At 46.5% G+C, this 16359-nt stretch overlaps 2 protein-coding genes across 4 annotated transcripts in view; one reads left to right on the top strand and one right to left on the bottom strand.

Moving 5' to 3' along the window:
* CEP41 (centrosomal protein 41) overlaps positions 1 to 3041 on the top strand; it is a 52135-nt gene extending 49094 nt beyond the window's left edge. For all 3 annotated transcript variants that reach the window (XM_040259637.1, XM_040259639.1, XM_040259638.1), the window contains one exon: positions 578 to 3041. In XM_040259637.1, the coding sequence (XP_040115571.1) occupies positions 578 to 726 (149 nt within the window). In that variant the 3' untranslated portion in view covers positions 727 to 3041. The remainder of the gene's footprint in view (positions 1 to 577) is intronic.
* A 6402-nt stretch (positions 3042 to 9443) lies between these two features.
* Positions 9444 to 16154, bottom strand: LOC120877545 (carboxypeptidase A1-like). The gene is made up of 9 exons (XM_040259892.1): positions 15912 to 16154; positions 15211 to 15636; positions 14868 to 14969; positions 14042 to 14143; positions 13731 to 13841; positions 13057 to 13144; positions 12343 to 12542; positions 11750 to 11834; positions 9444 to 10174 (listed from the first exon to the last, which is right to left on the bottom strand). The coding sequence occupies exons 1-9, from the start codon at positions 16152 to 16154 to the stop codon at positions 9987 to 9989; spliced, it is 1545 nt and encodes a 514-aa protein (XP_040115826.1). The 3' UTR covers positions 9444 to 9986.
* Positions 16155 to 16359: the final 205 nt, after the last annotated feature.

The raw sequence follows: 16359 nt of genomic DNA, 5'->3' as shown, positions 1-16359 counted from the left end.
ATAAGTCATGTCTGACTCTCTTGCCATCCCCGGGACTGTAGCCTGCCAGGCTCCTCTGTCCATGGGATTTTCCAAGCAAGAATACTGGAGTGGGTTGCCACTCCCTTCTCCAAGAAGGTCTTCCCAACCTAGGGACTGAACCCAGGTCTCCTGCATTGGCCAGTGGAGTCTTTACCACTGAGCCACCAGGGAAGCCCTCGATTCCTTCTTGGAAAACTTTGCTTCCTTCTGCTCCTGCTTCTTACACTTCCAGCCTTTCGTTTGGCCCAGTGCTTTCTCTTTCTCCTCTAGTTGTTCCTGTTCCGTCTCTACTGACGAAAGGCGAGGTTGGTTGGGATAATGGAGAGGAAGGAAAGAAGAACAATCTGGGTTTCCTTTCATCCCTACCCTCTTCCCCACCTTCTAATTGATCTCAAGGCTCAAGAGTAGGTTTTAACCTAAAGTAGATGCTGAATAGAACTTCATTAGCTTAAAAGTGGTTTGTAGCATAAGACTTCATTAGTTTAAAAGTATACTTGGCAGATTGTCTCTGCAATCATTTTTGCAGCTCTGCTCCCTGCTTTCTTGCTTCCTCCAGGCCGGCTGAGCCAAGCTAACGCTTCTGGAAGAGATGCCAAGGTTCCAGGCACCCGCAGCGGTCAGAACCTGCCTGCCGGGGGCCCTGCCAGCCACCAGAATCCCCGCTCACTGGGCAGTGGCCACCTGCAAGGCAAACCCTGGAAGTAAAAGACTTTGTCTGCCTTAGTCAAATAAATGTTTTCTCTCCTTTTGGAGCCCCAAGCAGCCCCCAAGTTGGTCATTTCAGAAACTGCTGCAAAAGACCTCAGCATGTGTGTCAGGCCCTCTTCCTGTCTCCAGCTCCTTTCCCACATCCAACTTGGGAAGGATTTTTACAAAAACCAGAGGCATGACAGGCTCTAGTGTCCTCCCTGTTGTTTACAGAATATTTAAGTCTCTGAAACTGAGTAGCAAAAAACAGTCTTAATTTTTTTTAGGCTTTCATTTTTTAAAAAATAAGGTCGAGTTTGTTTTGGTCTGTATCCTGCATTGTTTTGTAACTACTTCAGGCACATCTGTGTGTCCTTCACAGCCAGTTCTTTTTCACTCAGTGTTCTTGGTTTCACAAAGGTTCTCTAGGTAGGCTTTGCAGCCTGAGAAGCTGCCCCTGGGTGTGCGGATGATTCATAGCCGCCACCAGGGTCCCCATCAGGTGTGGACCCGCTTGGCTGAGGAGCTTTTTGTCCAGCACCCACCCGATGCAGGTTCTGTCTTAAGTTTGGAAGCCGATACCTATAAGCATTACAGTTAAGATTTAGTAGCCGCTCTCACGTGTGTGTAAAGCTCCCCCTCACAAGATGTTCTGGGGCCAGCACAGGTGATGCTGTGCGCTCAGCCACCCTCATGGGAAAGCCCTATCCACTGTACAGGGCTGGGTTGAGAGCCATTCGTTGAAGCCCCCTGGAGTCGCCCCTCATTTGTGGTTGGTTTATTAGTTGTAAATTTCCATTATCCAGCTCAGGCATATCCATATTAGATGGGTAGAAATCATGGCCCCTTGAAAACACTGGCTTTGGTTGGGTCACTACCAGCACACAAGGTGAGGACGACTCCACAGCCCTTTGTCAGAGCTGACAACCCCTTAAATCCTTGCTTAAAAATACAGTATTAGTCTAATTGAGTAATTAGTGCAATTTCCTGCTTACTTTTCATTCTCATGACTGAGCTGTGATTAGGAGGTTGTGATTATAGATTCTTGTTTGGCCAGAATTTTGAATCGGCATTAATTGAATTGCTAGATGACTGACATTCATCCCATTTAATTGGGGGAACAAAAGACTTCAGGTAAGGATGAGGAACTCTGAAATCATCAGGAAAAGGAAAAAGAGGCTTGTTAATTTTTATGGTCTGTGATCTGTAGTTGTGATAAGGGACTGAGGAATAAATTGTGCTCTTTGTCATGGCAACCAGCCTCTGAAAAGCCAGCTGAAAATTGCCTATCCTTAGGTGGTTATTGCTGCTGGGTAAGATTTGTCTTAACAGGACTGTTTTTCTCACCACCAAAAAAAAAGATATCACAGTATTTCCAGCATGGGAAGCTGTATTTGTAGGAGAAATAAAGGTAATAAATATCTTATAGAGACATATGGAAAAATAACTTTCAGATTCAGCCCAGTTCTATTTTAGTGTGTTTATTCTTCTCTACTTGATTTCCAAAGTGCAACATTTTCCGATGCTTTAGAAATCAAACAAACCAGGGACATTGTTCAGATGTCAAGCCGTGCCCAATTTTCCATAAGATTCAAGAATCTTGTATAAAATTCAGCCAACGTACACAAAGCTTTAATGAGGAGCCTGTCATGTTTCCCCATAAATTTATTGCCTGAGAACTAAGTTCAGCCTTTTGCTAATGCCAAAATGCTCTGGCTTTTTATTTTCTTTACAGCATAGATTTTTTTAAATGCAAATTTTTCCACATTCAACTTTCCCCTAGCGTGGACAAGATTTTCAGCCATTTTGGACACATATACATTTTTAAGAAAAAAAATTTTTTTTCCCTGTGACAGAATTCTGTTTATTCCATTTTCAAGTTGACTAGCCAGGAGTCTAGATTTCCCCCACTGGATTCAGTTTTACAAGTAAGTGGTAGCCCCTTTTGCTCCTATTCTGCATTCCCATCACCACACAACACTAGAGTGTTTGAAGTGACTGTGTATGTGTGCACAGCCAGTGTACCCGAACCTATTCGAATTGCTGTGCATTTACTGGAGAGATCTGGCAGGTTGGCTATACTGATGTGTGTTTCTCCATAGTGCTTTGCCTGTTGGTAAGGGTTTTAAATAACTACTCCTCAAAGTCCCGTTCTCATTCTGTACTCTGTGTGTTAAATGTCACCCGCAGACAGTTTTTACATGCTCACAGTATTGCTCTGAATGTTCTACATTACTAGTTTCTTCATTAGATTAACTGACATGTATTATTTAAGTGATCTGTGATACTCTGTGCAATTATGAATGTTGACGATTAAAGTACATAGTTGCTAATTTGTTGTTGCTATTAATATGCTGAAGTCTGCCAACTTCTCTGTCCCTCTCTGTTGAAATGATCTGCGGGGCGTCACATGAGACTGGGGTGATTGGAAAGTGTACTTCTTTTTGCTGTATCTCCCAGGAATGCAGATTTTCTTTGTATAAATGAATCAGGAAATCATTCCAGTTAGGGCAGGAAACCTTAGCTCTCTAGTCAGAAGGTCTGGGTTTCTCTCCATGCCCAGCAGGGACTGATGGCCACCTTAAACACAATACCATGGGACTCTCGTCAGTGTTGCAGAGGCTGGTGAGCTGCTCTTGCCTGGGAACTTAGGACCCCCTAGATGGAAAATGCTTCCTCGAAGTACAACTACTCCCCTCTCTGAACGACAGTGATGGTCAAAGTCTAACTAATACGTTCAGTACTCTAAACGGATGTGTATTTAAGAAAGAAAGGAGGGGAGGAAGGAAGGAAGCATGAAAGCAAGAAGTGGAGAGGGAGGAGAAGGCAACATTACTCATTCGAGAACAAAAAGAACATCGCAGGCAGTCATGTCAGGGTTACTGTACTGAAAGACATAGAATGATTTAAATGGCCTAAAAGTAATTTTATTTTTCGCCTTTAGTAGAAAGTCAGAACTAGCACAATCATATTGGACTAGGGTGTAAGTCAGAATTAAAAGAGAACAAATAGTGTTCATTAGTTGCTGAGGGATTCTTCCTGTGGTGCTATTGAGATTATACAAAAATTCATAAGACTTTAGGCTACTCACCAAGAACACAGAACAAAACAAAACCTTCTTTTCTCTAATTCCCTTGTGGAATATAAGTGAAATCAGAGTCCTGGGCTAGAAAGAAATATGTAGGCAATTTTTCTTGTGTTGGTTTTGGTTTCTGTCATGTTATATATTCTTTGTAGATTCTGTCATTTATGTTCTCTGACTTTTTTAGGGGGGATAATTAATTTCTGTCCACCTAGATTTAAATCCATGACTCCCTTCCTGTTCTATCCTGAAGATAATCATTAAGAACCTTTCTCCAGTTCTAAAATGCTCCCAGTATCTATGATGTGCTTTTATTTTTTCACAGTTCTTTCAAAGTTGTAACTCGCATAATACTCTCCTTTTTCTTTTTTCAAGAAACATCAGAAATGTGTATTTTATATCAGCTTATGTGAGCATGATGATATGCTTATCTTCTATTCAATTATTTTTTTTATTAAAATTAATATGTTTTTCCTATAAAAACAATAAATAGGACACATTGTGCTTCCCAAGTGTTCAAAATACATTTGGGTAGTAGTACTTTCCTAAAATTGCAATAATTATTGAAATTGCCATTGCCATGTCCTTAAATTGGCACGCAGGTCAGTTATAGCATGAAATGTGTAATGGTGGCAATTTGTCAGCACTGGATCCTGACAGAACGGGATTCAGTGCATGATTTTATGTGTTTACAGAACTCTACTGCCTCCTTCCCCCACCACCCCGTCCCCTTACAGTCTCACTCTCTGATGCTGATCCTCTTTGTTCCAAATGCAGACTCAGATTCTCTTCACATGCATAACATCCTGAGGCACCTGGTGAAATGTATGGCAACAGAGGTCACTTCACTACGGACTGATTGCCTACATTTTAAAAAATTATTTATTTTGACTCCTAGAAGGTAAAAATCACCAACTATGTGGCAGTGACCCTTAATAAGGATATGTGAATAAATGACCTAAAGAAATCCATCCAGACTGAAGTCTGGGATGTAAAGCCCACTGTGGCGGCCACTCAGCCCTGGTCTGCCATTCTGGAGACCTGGAAAGTTTGTTATCCCTTGTCCCCTTGGACGTCCTGCTTTCGTAGGCGAGGCATTCATAACTCTGAGAATTTTAGATTACCCTCTGCAGGAGGTGCCCGGGAAGCTGTGAGGACCTTTACTGTTACCCTGGCTGTCTACAGTCTGCCTGTTTCCACGGTTCCCTCAGGCTCAGCAGAGCCTTCAGAATTCATCAGCTGTGGGTTATACACCGTCTCCCCATCTGAGAGCAGGTTTTACTTTCTCTTTTGTTTCAAATTTTAAAGATTTCCAGGTATTAATGCTTGTAAACATTTATGGGGCGCCTACTATGTGTTAGGTAGTATTCTTAGAGTCTTCATTTTATGTTTTGACTCATTTGACCATCCCAACATCCCTACAAGGTAGGCGCCCCCATTTCTAGGTGAAGAGACTGAGGGTCGAGTGGAAATTAAGCAACTCGCTCTTGAGTCACTGAGCTGGAAGGCTGAGAAAACCACTCTGCCCTGGGCTTCCCCCTCTGGGTGGGCCCAGCACGCTCTCCCTGGCCATACCTCTGGTTCACCAACAAAAATATAACGTTCCCTTGGCTGTTGGCCTCCCTTCCTTCCCTGTTACCCGAGATTCCACTGAAAGCCTTCCTCCTCTACCTACACGAAGGGCAATGGGAGTTCAGGGACAGAAGCATCTGCTTCTGGGACCATGAATTACCCCGTCCCACCGTTGTCTGTGTCTGGTGACCTATCTTGAAGACAGGTGCCCCAGGGTTTCTGAGATTTGTTTTGGTTCTCAGCGTGTCCCTAATGAGGTATCACTTAGGGAAGGGGAGTTACAAGCTTTTCAACAGATTGTAGGGGGAAAGTAGGCTGTTTTCCTGATGGTTGAACTCTCCAATAAAACCATATTGATATGATTTGTGTCCGATCCTCTCTTTCCTTTGTGGCTATGTTTCTGATGTAGGCTGAAACATAAATTGTGTGAATTGGCTCATGGTCACAGGCCTAGGCTTCACGGGAGGAAGCAGCAGCAAACCTCTGTGCCTCTGTCCATGTGTGAGCAGAGCTCTCATTCCACTGCACTCCTCTAAAAATGTAGCTGAACACACCACTGTGGTTAAACAGAAGACTTAACTTTCTTCTTTTAGTTTGGCAGTAAACATTTGGCCGCTTTGTCTCTGGGGTTGGTAGATGATGCTCACAGTTTGAGTTGCCAAATGGATCCTGAAAGCTTTGGAGAGAATTCATTACCCTTTGACAGTTTTGTTTTGTTTTTTTCAGATTTGACGGGTGTTCTGTGCTTCTTTCTCAGTGCTCTTCCTTAATCTGGCCAGTTTGACTGTTTTGGTTGGTCATATCAGTTTCCTGTAAGGAGCATCTGGGTCTCAGTGTGTTCACAGAATGATGTTTCTGACCCTAGAGTCCTTAGAGCAAGGATCCATCTGCATCTTCAAATCCACCTAGTCCCACATGTCCTTGCGAAATAATCGCTGAGATGATGAACAGCCCTGCACTGGATGAGGGACTGGTGAGGTCATATCTGGATTGTATTCAGTGACATTTCAATTTTAACTTCAGGCCAAAGCTAGACATACATATCTTAGTGTTAATTCAAAAGACCACCCAAAGGATTCTTTTGGACCACCAATGGCTTCACAGGCCACACTGAGAACCATAGCTAAGGATCGAAGAATGGACTAAATGAGTTCATTTTAAAATAAAGATATTTGAAAAGTCCTGGAGAACAGGCATTAGCCTAATCAATTCCCCAGATTGCTGCAGGAACTGAATGTGAGCACCAAGCGCTCCTGGGATTTGTCATCTGCACTACCTCTGGCCCCAACAAGGAGATGTTGGTACCCTGCCCTTGGTAGGGCACGCACTTCTAGCTCTATCTGGAATATAAACTTTTCCAAAAGTAAGACAATTACCTTGTTCAGGGCGACAGCAGAAGAAAGGAGTTTAGACAAATTATGAAAAAGACTCTGGGCACAAATTAAGATGGTCATTTAGATGTTTGATTTTGATAATAAGTTGATATTAGATAACGTTACCCACAGGTGATCTGGTGTGTTTGTAGTAGCTTCTTTCACTGCAAGAAACTCAGAAAAGTGTAAAGAGGAAAAACCATCAACCAGGGTAACCACAATTATTATCATTGGAGAATATCTACTTCCAGGCATAGTGGGTATATGTTTTTCAAACAAAAATGAGATTCATACTCCATATACTATATTATAGCCTGCTTTTTAAAAAACTTTGTGGAAATACAAATCATATGCCATAAAATTCATCCATTTGAAGGATACAGTTCAGTGGAGTTTAGTAAATTTACAGGGTTGAGCAAGCATTACCACAATCCTATTTTAGAATATTTCCATCGTGTGACCAGCTTCTTTCACTCAGTATATTGTGACCATTTTTCCATATCAATCACAGACTATAACGGCTTCCCAATATTCCATTGTGTAAACATGTAATATCCATATTAATACTGGTATCTATCTAGGTTCTTTTCTATTTTATTTAAATTTTTATTATTGCAATGTTGTACCTGTGATTATTTGAACTTCTCAGATAATTTTTATAAAATGAATTCCTCTAAGTGGACTTACTGAGTCAAAGCAGCAATATGTTGAAATGTTTTATTTATATCACCAAATTCCCCCTGGGAAGGTGATATAAATTTATCCTCCCACCAGCAGTATATGACAGGTCTTATTTCTTCAAACTCTTGATAATACTGAATTATCACTCTTTTTATTCTTTATCTGATGGGGAAAAAAATAATATATTTTTCTTTAATGTACAAAAAAAATTGCCCAGAGAATCAGTATCTTTCATTTATCAACTTTTTGTATTTCTTCTTTGAGGAAGAAATCTTCTATTTTTCTTTTGAAATGTTGTCTTTTTTTTAACTCCTTTTACTTATAAAGGCTCTTTTCTTCTCAGGGTTATTAATAATTTTTCATATATGCTGTATTAGTTTCTAAATTTATTGTTTCTCTTTTAGCATTGTTTAATTTAGAAAATAAAAACTTTTAATCCATAGATTTATAAAAATATGTATCTGCAAAGTATAGAGTTAAATTTTTTTTTAAATTAATTTCCATGTCTCCATTTGAGAAGCATTTATTAAGTGCATGATACGTGTCGTGTACTTGGCCAGTCATTAGAAACCAGTGTTGAGCAAAGCAGCACAGTTCCTGGCCCTGTGGCATTTTCATTCTGGTACTGTGCTTCTTGTTTTGTCAGCTTTCTTAATACTTTTACTTGTTCAGAGCATTACTTTCTAAACTGCAGCTCAGGGAAATTCAAAATAACTTGCAAGCCTACACAATACAGACTATAAAAATGAAAAGTTTTCTAGTAAATGTGGAGAACATTTGTTCAACAAATATTTATTGGGTATCTGTATGTCAAGTACTTCTGAGGGTTTTGCAGACTGAATACCAAACCAAGTGGCCTCTGCTATCAGGGAATACAGTTTATTTTAGATTAAGCAATTCCACCATTGATCCCTAAGTAATCCAGTTTTAATAAGAGGATACACTATCTTGCTAACTTAATATTTTTTTCATTTATCAGTCTGTATTAAGCAGTAAGATCAGTTTTTTTGCTCTTGTCCATTTTTTTTTTTTTTTGCTGAGCCATCACAGTGGGTTTCAGCTTATCTACATAAATTGAAGGGAAATGCTTCCCATAAGATAACCTGAAGGAAGGGTTATAAAATCTTTAGATCATCTTTCTGTAAAGACTGAAACACCATTTCACCTTGCCTCATAAACTTATATATGTGTCAGTTTATGTGCACTATATGTATAGTCAGCCTCATCCTTATTTTTCAGCATGTTTGGTAGCAAAAACATATTAAAATAAAAAATGAATGGTGTATAATATATAAAAATTTTTAATCCCTATTTTGCATGCCTGAAACTAATATATATATATTGTAAATCAACTATACCTCAATTTTAGAATATCAAAGATTATTTTAAAAACTCCAAGATGAAAATTCCCTAATGGGCCCTTAAAAAAAGCATTTGAACTTCAGGCTACTGTATGTGAAAAAGACACAAAATTTTAAGTCACTGGAGTTGGAAGCATTGTGGTACTTTGGCTGATACAGGGAAAGGCTGCCATCCTTACCCCAGCTCCCCTGTTTGGGGAGCTACCGAGCCATCTCCCTACCCCAACTTCCCAGTAACTTCTTAGGACTGACTCCCTACTCAACAGTCACACCTTAAGAGATCTGGAAGAAACGAATATAGATTCTTACTTTGAAAAAAAGTTGAGATATATGCTACATGTTTGTGGTGCTAGCCACTAGAGTGATATCACAGACACTAGAATCACCAAGCCAAAGGAGGGAAGCCAGATTCTAGGAGCTGAGGAGGTGATGTATCAAGAGGAGAGTCTTCCGTTTGAGAAATTTTGCAAATGGTAAGGAGCGGCAGTAGGTGGGAGAGGAGAGGGGGCGCAGACAGTGTACTAGGAGATGCTAGAAAGCATGTGGCCATGAGAAGTAAACTACTTCTGTCTCTAAAGGCAAAGTCTTTGCGATAAACTTCAATTAATAAAAATGCCTGGGATTGGTGTTTGTTCTTCATCTTTAAATGATTCCGTTTAATGCAATTGTTTTCTTCCAATTTAGTTCAGGAGTGGGAGACCATATTTTGCTGTATAGAAAGCTTTGCCTGACTGTGACATCCATCTGGGAAAGCAGTGACCACCAGGATTATTCTATTTCATACTCAGGGTTATTGCTTTTGTAGATGAATGGATCCAACTAGCTAGACTATTGTACAAGCTGAATTCCTTACCACGGCAGGGTGCTGGGCATTTGGTTAGCAGCTGTGGCTGCTGCTAGCTCCTAAGGTATGAACAAATCACCCCACTGACGAGCTGAGCTCAGGGTGGTCTCATTAAAACAGATGCCACTTGGATACAACTTCACAGGACCTTGGAATGCAGGGAAGTTTAAGGGTCATCTAGTCCAACCACCCACACATTTCCACTGAGATCTGCAGGAACTAAATTACTTCTGCCCCAGCTTGAAAAGGCAGACATGCCACATGCACCCCAACACGAGAGTCCATTCTGTTCCATGTACTCAGACTTTATTCGGTTGCCTGGGTGGGGCTGAAGAGGAGGAGGAAGAGAGTGCTGGAGGGCTAGGTCAGTAAGGGTTATTCAACGTGTGCTCCATGATGGTCAGAAGCCCCAGCCATGTCTCCTGGGCCGTGGGGATGATCTGGGAGGCTGGCAGCAGGAAGCCATAGCGCCCCGTGTCCCGGAGTTCAAAGGTGAAGGAGTACTTGATGCCTTGGTTGTAGGACCAGTCAATGCTGCCTCCACTGGCTTGGTCTGCGGCAGGAGCAGAACCGGCAGAACCAGGTCACTCGCTTGAAAATATTTGCGTGGGCCAAGCTAACGGTCCCAAGCCGAGAGCCTCATGCAGTGTCGACTGGAGTCAGCCTCTGCTACCTTCCCGCTCTTGACCAAGCAGCCTGGCTTCCTCCCAAGAAGCTCCCCTGAAAGACTGCAGTCCGAGAGGCCCAGAGAGGCAGACCAGCAATGGTTCTCCTCTCACTAGGGCATGCAAGGAAGCTCCCATGATTTTGAAAGCTGCCTCCGTCTAACAGTGGCTTGGGTCAAGCCCCCACATATTCCAGAGTTGCCCACTTGGGTAAGCAGGATTGCCCCCAGGGTCCTGCTCTGCAGGGGGAAAGTGCAAAGGGCCAGAGTCATAGCAGGAGCCCTCAGCTGTCTTTGACAGACAGCTCTGCAGTAGATAAACAAAGCTCCTGGGGAACTGGGCTGGGGAGGAGGAGGCGGCTCCAGATCAGAACTGAACCCCACAACACTCTGAACAAAGCAAAAACCTTTTCATTCAGCGTTGAAACAGTCTCCAAACAAACTTCAAACAGTCCAAAAGCAAGGCCAGCCAGAGGTGAGATTGCAACCCCACTTGCCCCCCAAAACTGGGCAATCAGGGCAGGAAGTCAGAAGTGTGCCCCTGTGCCCTGCTTCTTCAGGACTCTTCCCTGAAGAGTGAACCCCAAATTTGCTGTATCCCCTCAGGGCCCTACGGAATCTCCTCCACCCCACACCTGTCTCTGCTGCAGCCAGTGAGTCTCTGCTCTTCCTGCTGTTCCCAAAGCACACCAAGCCAGAGCACATGGTAGGGACTTTGTTCTAGAAGATTTCTCTTCCTCAAATAGCCTCTTGGCTCCATCCCTCATTTCCTTCAACACTTGCCCAAATTTTGCTCTCACTGAGGCTCATGCTTCAGTCCCACTTCCACCCCCATTACTTGAGTCCCCTCACCCTGTCCTGGGAGTTCTTTTTCTCCTTAGCATCGATCACTTAACACACCATATCATTTCCTTATTCGTGTTTATTGTCTAGAATAAATGGTCTGTCCCTGACTAGAACAGAAGTCTGCTTATTTTATTCCCAACTGTGTCTCAAGCACACAAAACAAGCCCTAGTGTATCGTAGGTATCCAATAAACATTTGTTGACTTAATTCCATTTGATGCATTGCATGGATAAGTAAGCTGAGAAAAGATAAGATATATTCTATAATAGAAGGGCATTGGAGGAGAAGTATTTTTTAAGTTGAATTTCTTGGGGGATCTACAAGGCCAGCAGAACTCTCTACCTGCTCCATGTATGAAGCTGGATTTAACCCCAAGATAAGGGGACAAGAGTTCTCAGAGGAACTGAAGTGTTTGTCTGAAGGAATCAAGGAAGGCAGAGTTCACATCAGGAAAGGGCCCTCTGCCCACCAAGCCAACAGTCAGCCGGGGCCATTCTCCTTGTCCATGCTCCCCACATTGGGGTACCCCTGGCTACTTCCTCTGGGAGAGACACTCCCCTAGGCAGGAAGTCAACTGAGCTTCCTCCCAGGACCACCCACGAGACCGTGCACACTTACAAATTGTTGTGATGATGCTGCCGTACTTATAGCTGGTCCCATACAGAGAGCTCAGGGCCTCAACAGCAGACTTAGCCACCTGATTCTGGAGAAAACGCCAAGCAGGACGACTTGTCACGGCCAGCAACCCCCGATCCCCCCTAACCTAGGGCCAGGGTATCCTGGGGGCTGGCAGGGTGACCCAGGAGCACATGCCCTGCAGAAGCCCAGCGCCAGCAGACAGCATGGAGCCCACTGGGCCTTGCAGGGTCAGTCTCGGGAACTCAGAAGCCCTAGGATTCTGAGCTTGTGGGCTGTCTGGCTGCTACTTCGCCGCCCTTTGGTCATTCTGCAGATCCAAGTGTGAACTTGTGGTACTAGCTCAAAGTCCAGCCCTGCCCTTTGCTCTGTCGTGTGACAAGAGTGACCGAAGCACTCTGTGCCTCAGCTTCCCAGGCGGAGAGTCTGATCGGCCTTGCTGGTCTTCCCAAGCCATCAGGGGTCCATGGGGAAAAGGGGTGCTAGGCACAGTGTAGGCCCTCATTAAGCAGGTTTAATGGGCCTGCCCAAAGCTGCCTTCGGGATGCGAGGACAAGCAGGCATCAGGTACATACCAGCTCATTCTTGTCAGAGACTGATTGTGTTGTGTAGCCATAGGGATAGAGGAGGAGCTGCGAGTAGCTGTGGATGGAGAGGAAGGCCTTGAAGTTCCCATGGTCTTTCACAAAGTCCACGATGGACTTGACCTCCACTTCGGAATTGGCATACTTGCCGTGATAAGTCTCTGAGCAGGGGTTGCTGCTGGCTCCTGCCTCTGTGGGAGGGGAGAGAGGAGAGCTGGCATTCTTTACACCCAAGTAGTTGGTTTCCAGGGGCTTCTGGTCTTTGCATGAGGTGAGATGTACGAGGCCTCACCCCCACCCCAGATAAGGAAAGGGCAGAGAGGCCTTTTATAACCTGGTGGTCCTGGGCCTCCCTCCCCAGCCAAACTTGGACAGAGCTGACGAACACACCCAGAGAGGTAAGAAGGGTCCTTATGTGAGACTGCTCCCTGCAGTGACCACGGAGGGAAGGGGCTGAAGTTATACTAGAAAACCCCTGGATGAGTTTCAGACCTCATATCCATTGGGAAGGACTTTCCTTTTACTGGCAAGAAACAAGCAGGTCTCAGAGGCCACCTTCCTCACTGAGTACCTTGGAGGAGGGGCCCACATTCCCCACATGCCCCCATGGCAGGGGCAGGAATCGGCTGGGGCAACAGGACAAAGGATGGTAAAAAACCATTCTGGGGGTCCCATCCCTGCTCCCCAAACCACACTGGGCCTTACTCCCAAAGCCGGCATCCCAGTTCCGGTTGGCGTCCACCCCAACACAGAGGGAGCTCGTGACAGATCGCGTCTTGCGCCACAATCGATTCTGAGAGAGGAGAATGGTTAGCCACCCCATAGGGGCCACAGTCAACACAGAGCCTGGATGTGGACACAGTAGGGGATCAGAAACCGTTTTCAACTGGTTTTTAGGGAGGAAGTTTGGCAGAGGAGGCTCTTGGCTGAAGGAAGATGGAGGAGATGATAGATGGCACTTGGCAGAGGGTTCTACTGGTGGAAAGTGAAGAAGGTGTGTGGCACTCCCCCAGCCCCATACATAGCTGATTGGTAGCAAGTTGTCCCATAGAAATAAAATAGAACCAGGAAATAATTTCTGGGGAGTGTGTCTCCGCTGGGGACAGTTCTGTCCCCCACAAGCTGGAGATGTTTGCAGTTGTCTCATCTGGGGGCTTGAGGAGGTCAGAAGGATGTTTACACAGGACAGCTCCCGACACACCAAGAATTATCTGCCCAAACCGTCAAGAATGCCAAGGTCAAGAATCCCTAGTCAAGGAGGAAAGGTCTATTTGTCCTTCCCTCAACTTCTGGGGGTTGAGATTAGGGGAGAGTAGCTTGTGGGGCTCAGAGGACAGAGGCTTGCCCTGCTTCCCCCAAGAACAGGAGAAGGGCTATACCTTGCTGTGGGTGAAGACGAAACCATCAGGGTTGGTGACAATCTCCAAGAATATGTCCATGCTGTCAAGAATGGCGGTGAAAGTCGAGTCCTGGCCATAGTCTTCTGTGAACTGAGGTTGGGGGGAGGGCCGTGTTAGGGAGCAGTGGGGCAGAGCAGGCCAGGCATCTGCTGCGCTGGACCAATGGATGCCTGCCCTTAGCCTCCCTCTGTGGTCACTGCTTCTGGATGGGAGGCAGGGGCCAGGGCTCCTGTGGACTGTGGATACCAATGCTCCACCAGGTGAGAGCACCCTCACCTCCCCAGACTCACCTTCTTTGCAAACCAGACCCCAGTGGCCTGGGTGATCCACTCCCTGGAATGGATGCCTAAGTCGATCCAGATGGCTGGACGGTTGCTTCCCCCAGTGCTGAACTGGATGAGAAGAGCAGGAAATCATTCAGCTGGGGCCCCATCTCATCCCCCGGAAAGGGAGTGCACCCTAGGCTGTCTGGTCTCTGTACCCCAGGTTGAAGCAGGTGGGAGGCAGAGGTGGGTCTGGACCGGGACCCTGCAGAGCCTAGCTTGCTGCCCTCAGCTCAAGGGGAAGGGAAAGTCGCTCTGTCATGTCCAGCTCTTTACAACCCCATGGACTGTAGCTCGCCAGGCTCCTTGGTCCATGGAGTTCTCCAGGCCAGTATACTGGAGTGGGTAAGCCATTTCCTTTTCCAGGGGATCTTCCCAACCCAGGGATCAAACCCAGGTCTCCTGCGTTGCAGGTGGATTCTTTACCGTCTGAGCCACCAAGGAAGCCCAAGAATACTGGAGTGGGTAGCATGGGGCAAACATGACTTGGCCAGACTTCCGGGCCCCACCGTGTTCCCAGGCCCACACATAGTCCTGTCAAAGGTCATGAGCATTTTATCTGGACTACCCAACTCTGGGATACTTTGCACAATGTGACACTTGACTGGGAGCAGGGAGTCACCTAAAAGTTTAAATTGTGTGTACAGGTATGTGGACACCTGTGCCACACACAGAGTCTGTATAACAGTGTGTTTTCTGTCACCCTGGGCCCACCCCGGGAGCCCTGTGCACAGATGCGGGGGTCCATTCTTGCGGAAGTGCCCACGTACATGCACTGGCAGGCACCCATTACCTTCAGCACGTAGATGGGACGGCCTTCATAGCTGCTGCCAATCTGGAGCTTGCTGACAAGCTGTGGGTGCTCGGCCACCAGCAGGTCCATGAAGTCGTAGATCTGAAGGGGCAGAGGAGAGAAGGCTGCCTTCGTGGCTTCCAAAGGGAGCCTGGATGCCTCCCTTAGCAGCTCCCTTAGCGAGCCTGCTGTGAGCCCTGAGTGTGGAGGAGCTGCCACCCAGAGCCTCCAGGCAACGTGGAGACGGGGCAGAATCCACACACTTCCAGGCTGGCCCTGACACCATCTGCCAGTCTGACCAAGAGCTTGGCGCTTGTAGCAGCGCCCTCCCGGGGCCCCGCACCTCGTCCAGGGTGTGGTAGGTGGCGTAGTTAAACGAGTCGGTGCTGCGGGCCCGGCTCTGGGAGGCGAACATCTGCTCCTGCTCCTCGTCTAGCAGCGACTGCACGTCCTCGATCATGATCCTGTATCTGATGCCATGGGCTTCCAGGAAGACTTTAACAGCCTGGAGGCTGGGGAAGGGCACTCGGACGTCGATGGGGAAGCCTGGCTGGGCAGGGCCCCTCCAGAAGTCCAACTGGGGAAGACAAGAGCCACTGTCATTGCGGGCTGGGGAAGGGCACCCATGGGAGGGGGTGCTGGCACCAGAATTTCCCGTATAACTGGGGACAGGACGTGAATATGACAGGAAGAGGATGAGGGGAACCCCTGGGCACTGCACAAAGTCCAGTTTGGTCGGGTGACTGGCCCAGGAAGCAGAGTGGAGGGGCTTGGAGGTAGCAAGGGAGAGACAAGAACCAGAAGTTGGGACAGGGGGAGGGTGGGGGAGGCCCTTTTCTCAGATGCACAAACGCAGCAAGATTCCGGAATTGGGAGGTTTAAGTCACATCCTAACAGGGATCATCAGTCCCATAGCTCATTCCTGGGTAGCTGGGGAGAAAGAGCCCAGGTCCCAGGTGGCCCCAGGTGGGTGGAGGTCTGGGGCAAGCCCGTCTGCTCTCAGAGGTGCCCTGGGGCCTTGGGGCTGCTCCCACGTCCTCTGACCTGCAGGTGCTCCAGGTCCTCCAGCTCCTTCACCGTCTGCACCTCGGCCTCATCGGCGGCAGAGATTCGGAGCACCTGGTGCCTGGGCAGAGCAGGAGGGGAGGCTGAGGGCCTGAGCAGCTCCTGCTGGCCATGCACACTCCCCAGGTGGGCGCAGGGGGCGCTGGGCCAAGAAGGGGAAGCACAGGGATCCCAGCAATGGGAGCCCTGGGCTCCCTGGAACCTTCTAGACACTGCTGCCATCACCGCCCCAGCTTAGACTCTCTCTCTCCAAAGACCGCCAGGCTTCCTCCTGCCTCCGCTTTTGAAAATTCCTCTTTAGGGTTCAGATTCTCCAGGGCTCACGAGGCTGTCCTGAGAGACTGGACCCTTTCTCAGTCCTGGTCCCCGGTCAGCCTGCCTTCTGGGATGTGCTAATTTGCTGCCCTCTGGCCATCTTCCCATGTAT

This window comes from Oryx dammah, unplaced genomic scaffold (assembly GCF_014754425.2).
Source record: "Oryx dammah isolate SB20612 unplaced genomic scaffold, SCBI_Odam_1.1 HiC_scaffold_18, whole genome shotgun sequence".
NCBI classification, from domain to species: Eukaryota; Metazoa; Chordata; class Mammalia; order Artiodactyla; family Bovidae; genus Oryx; species Oryx dammah.
This window is presented reverse-complemented; position numbering and strand designations above follow the sequence as displayed.

What these genes read in the sequence shown, in the direction of transcription:
- LOC120877545 (XM_040259892.1), bottom strand. Translation starts at nt 16,154, where the DNA reads ATGGCAGCAGTGTCTAGAAGGTTCCAGGGAGCCCAGGGCTCCCATTGC. An exon ending in CCTACCACACCCTGGACGAG is followed by an intron (nt 14,970 to 15,210) that starts GTGCGGGGCCCC and finishes CTGCCCCTTCAG; the next exon opens with ATCTACGACTTCATGGACCT. An exon ending in CTGGGATGCCGGCTTTGGGA is followed by an intron (nt 12,543 to 13,056) that starts GTAAGGCCCAGT and finishes CCCCTCCCACAG; the next exon opens with AGGCAGGAGCCAGCAGCAAC.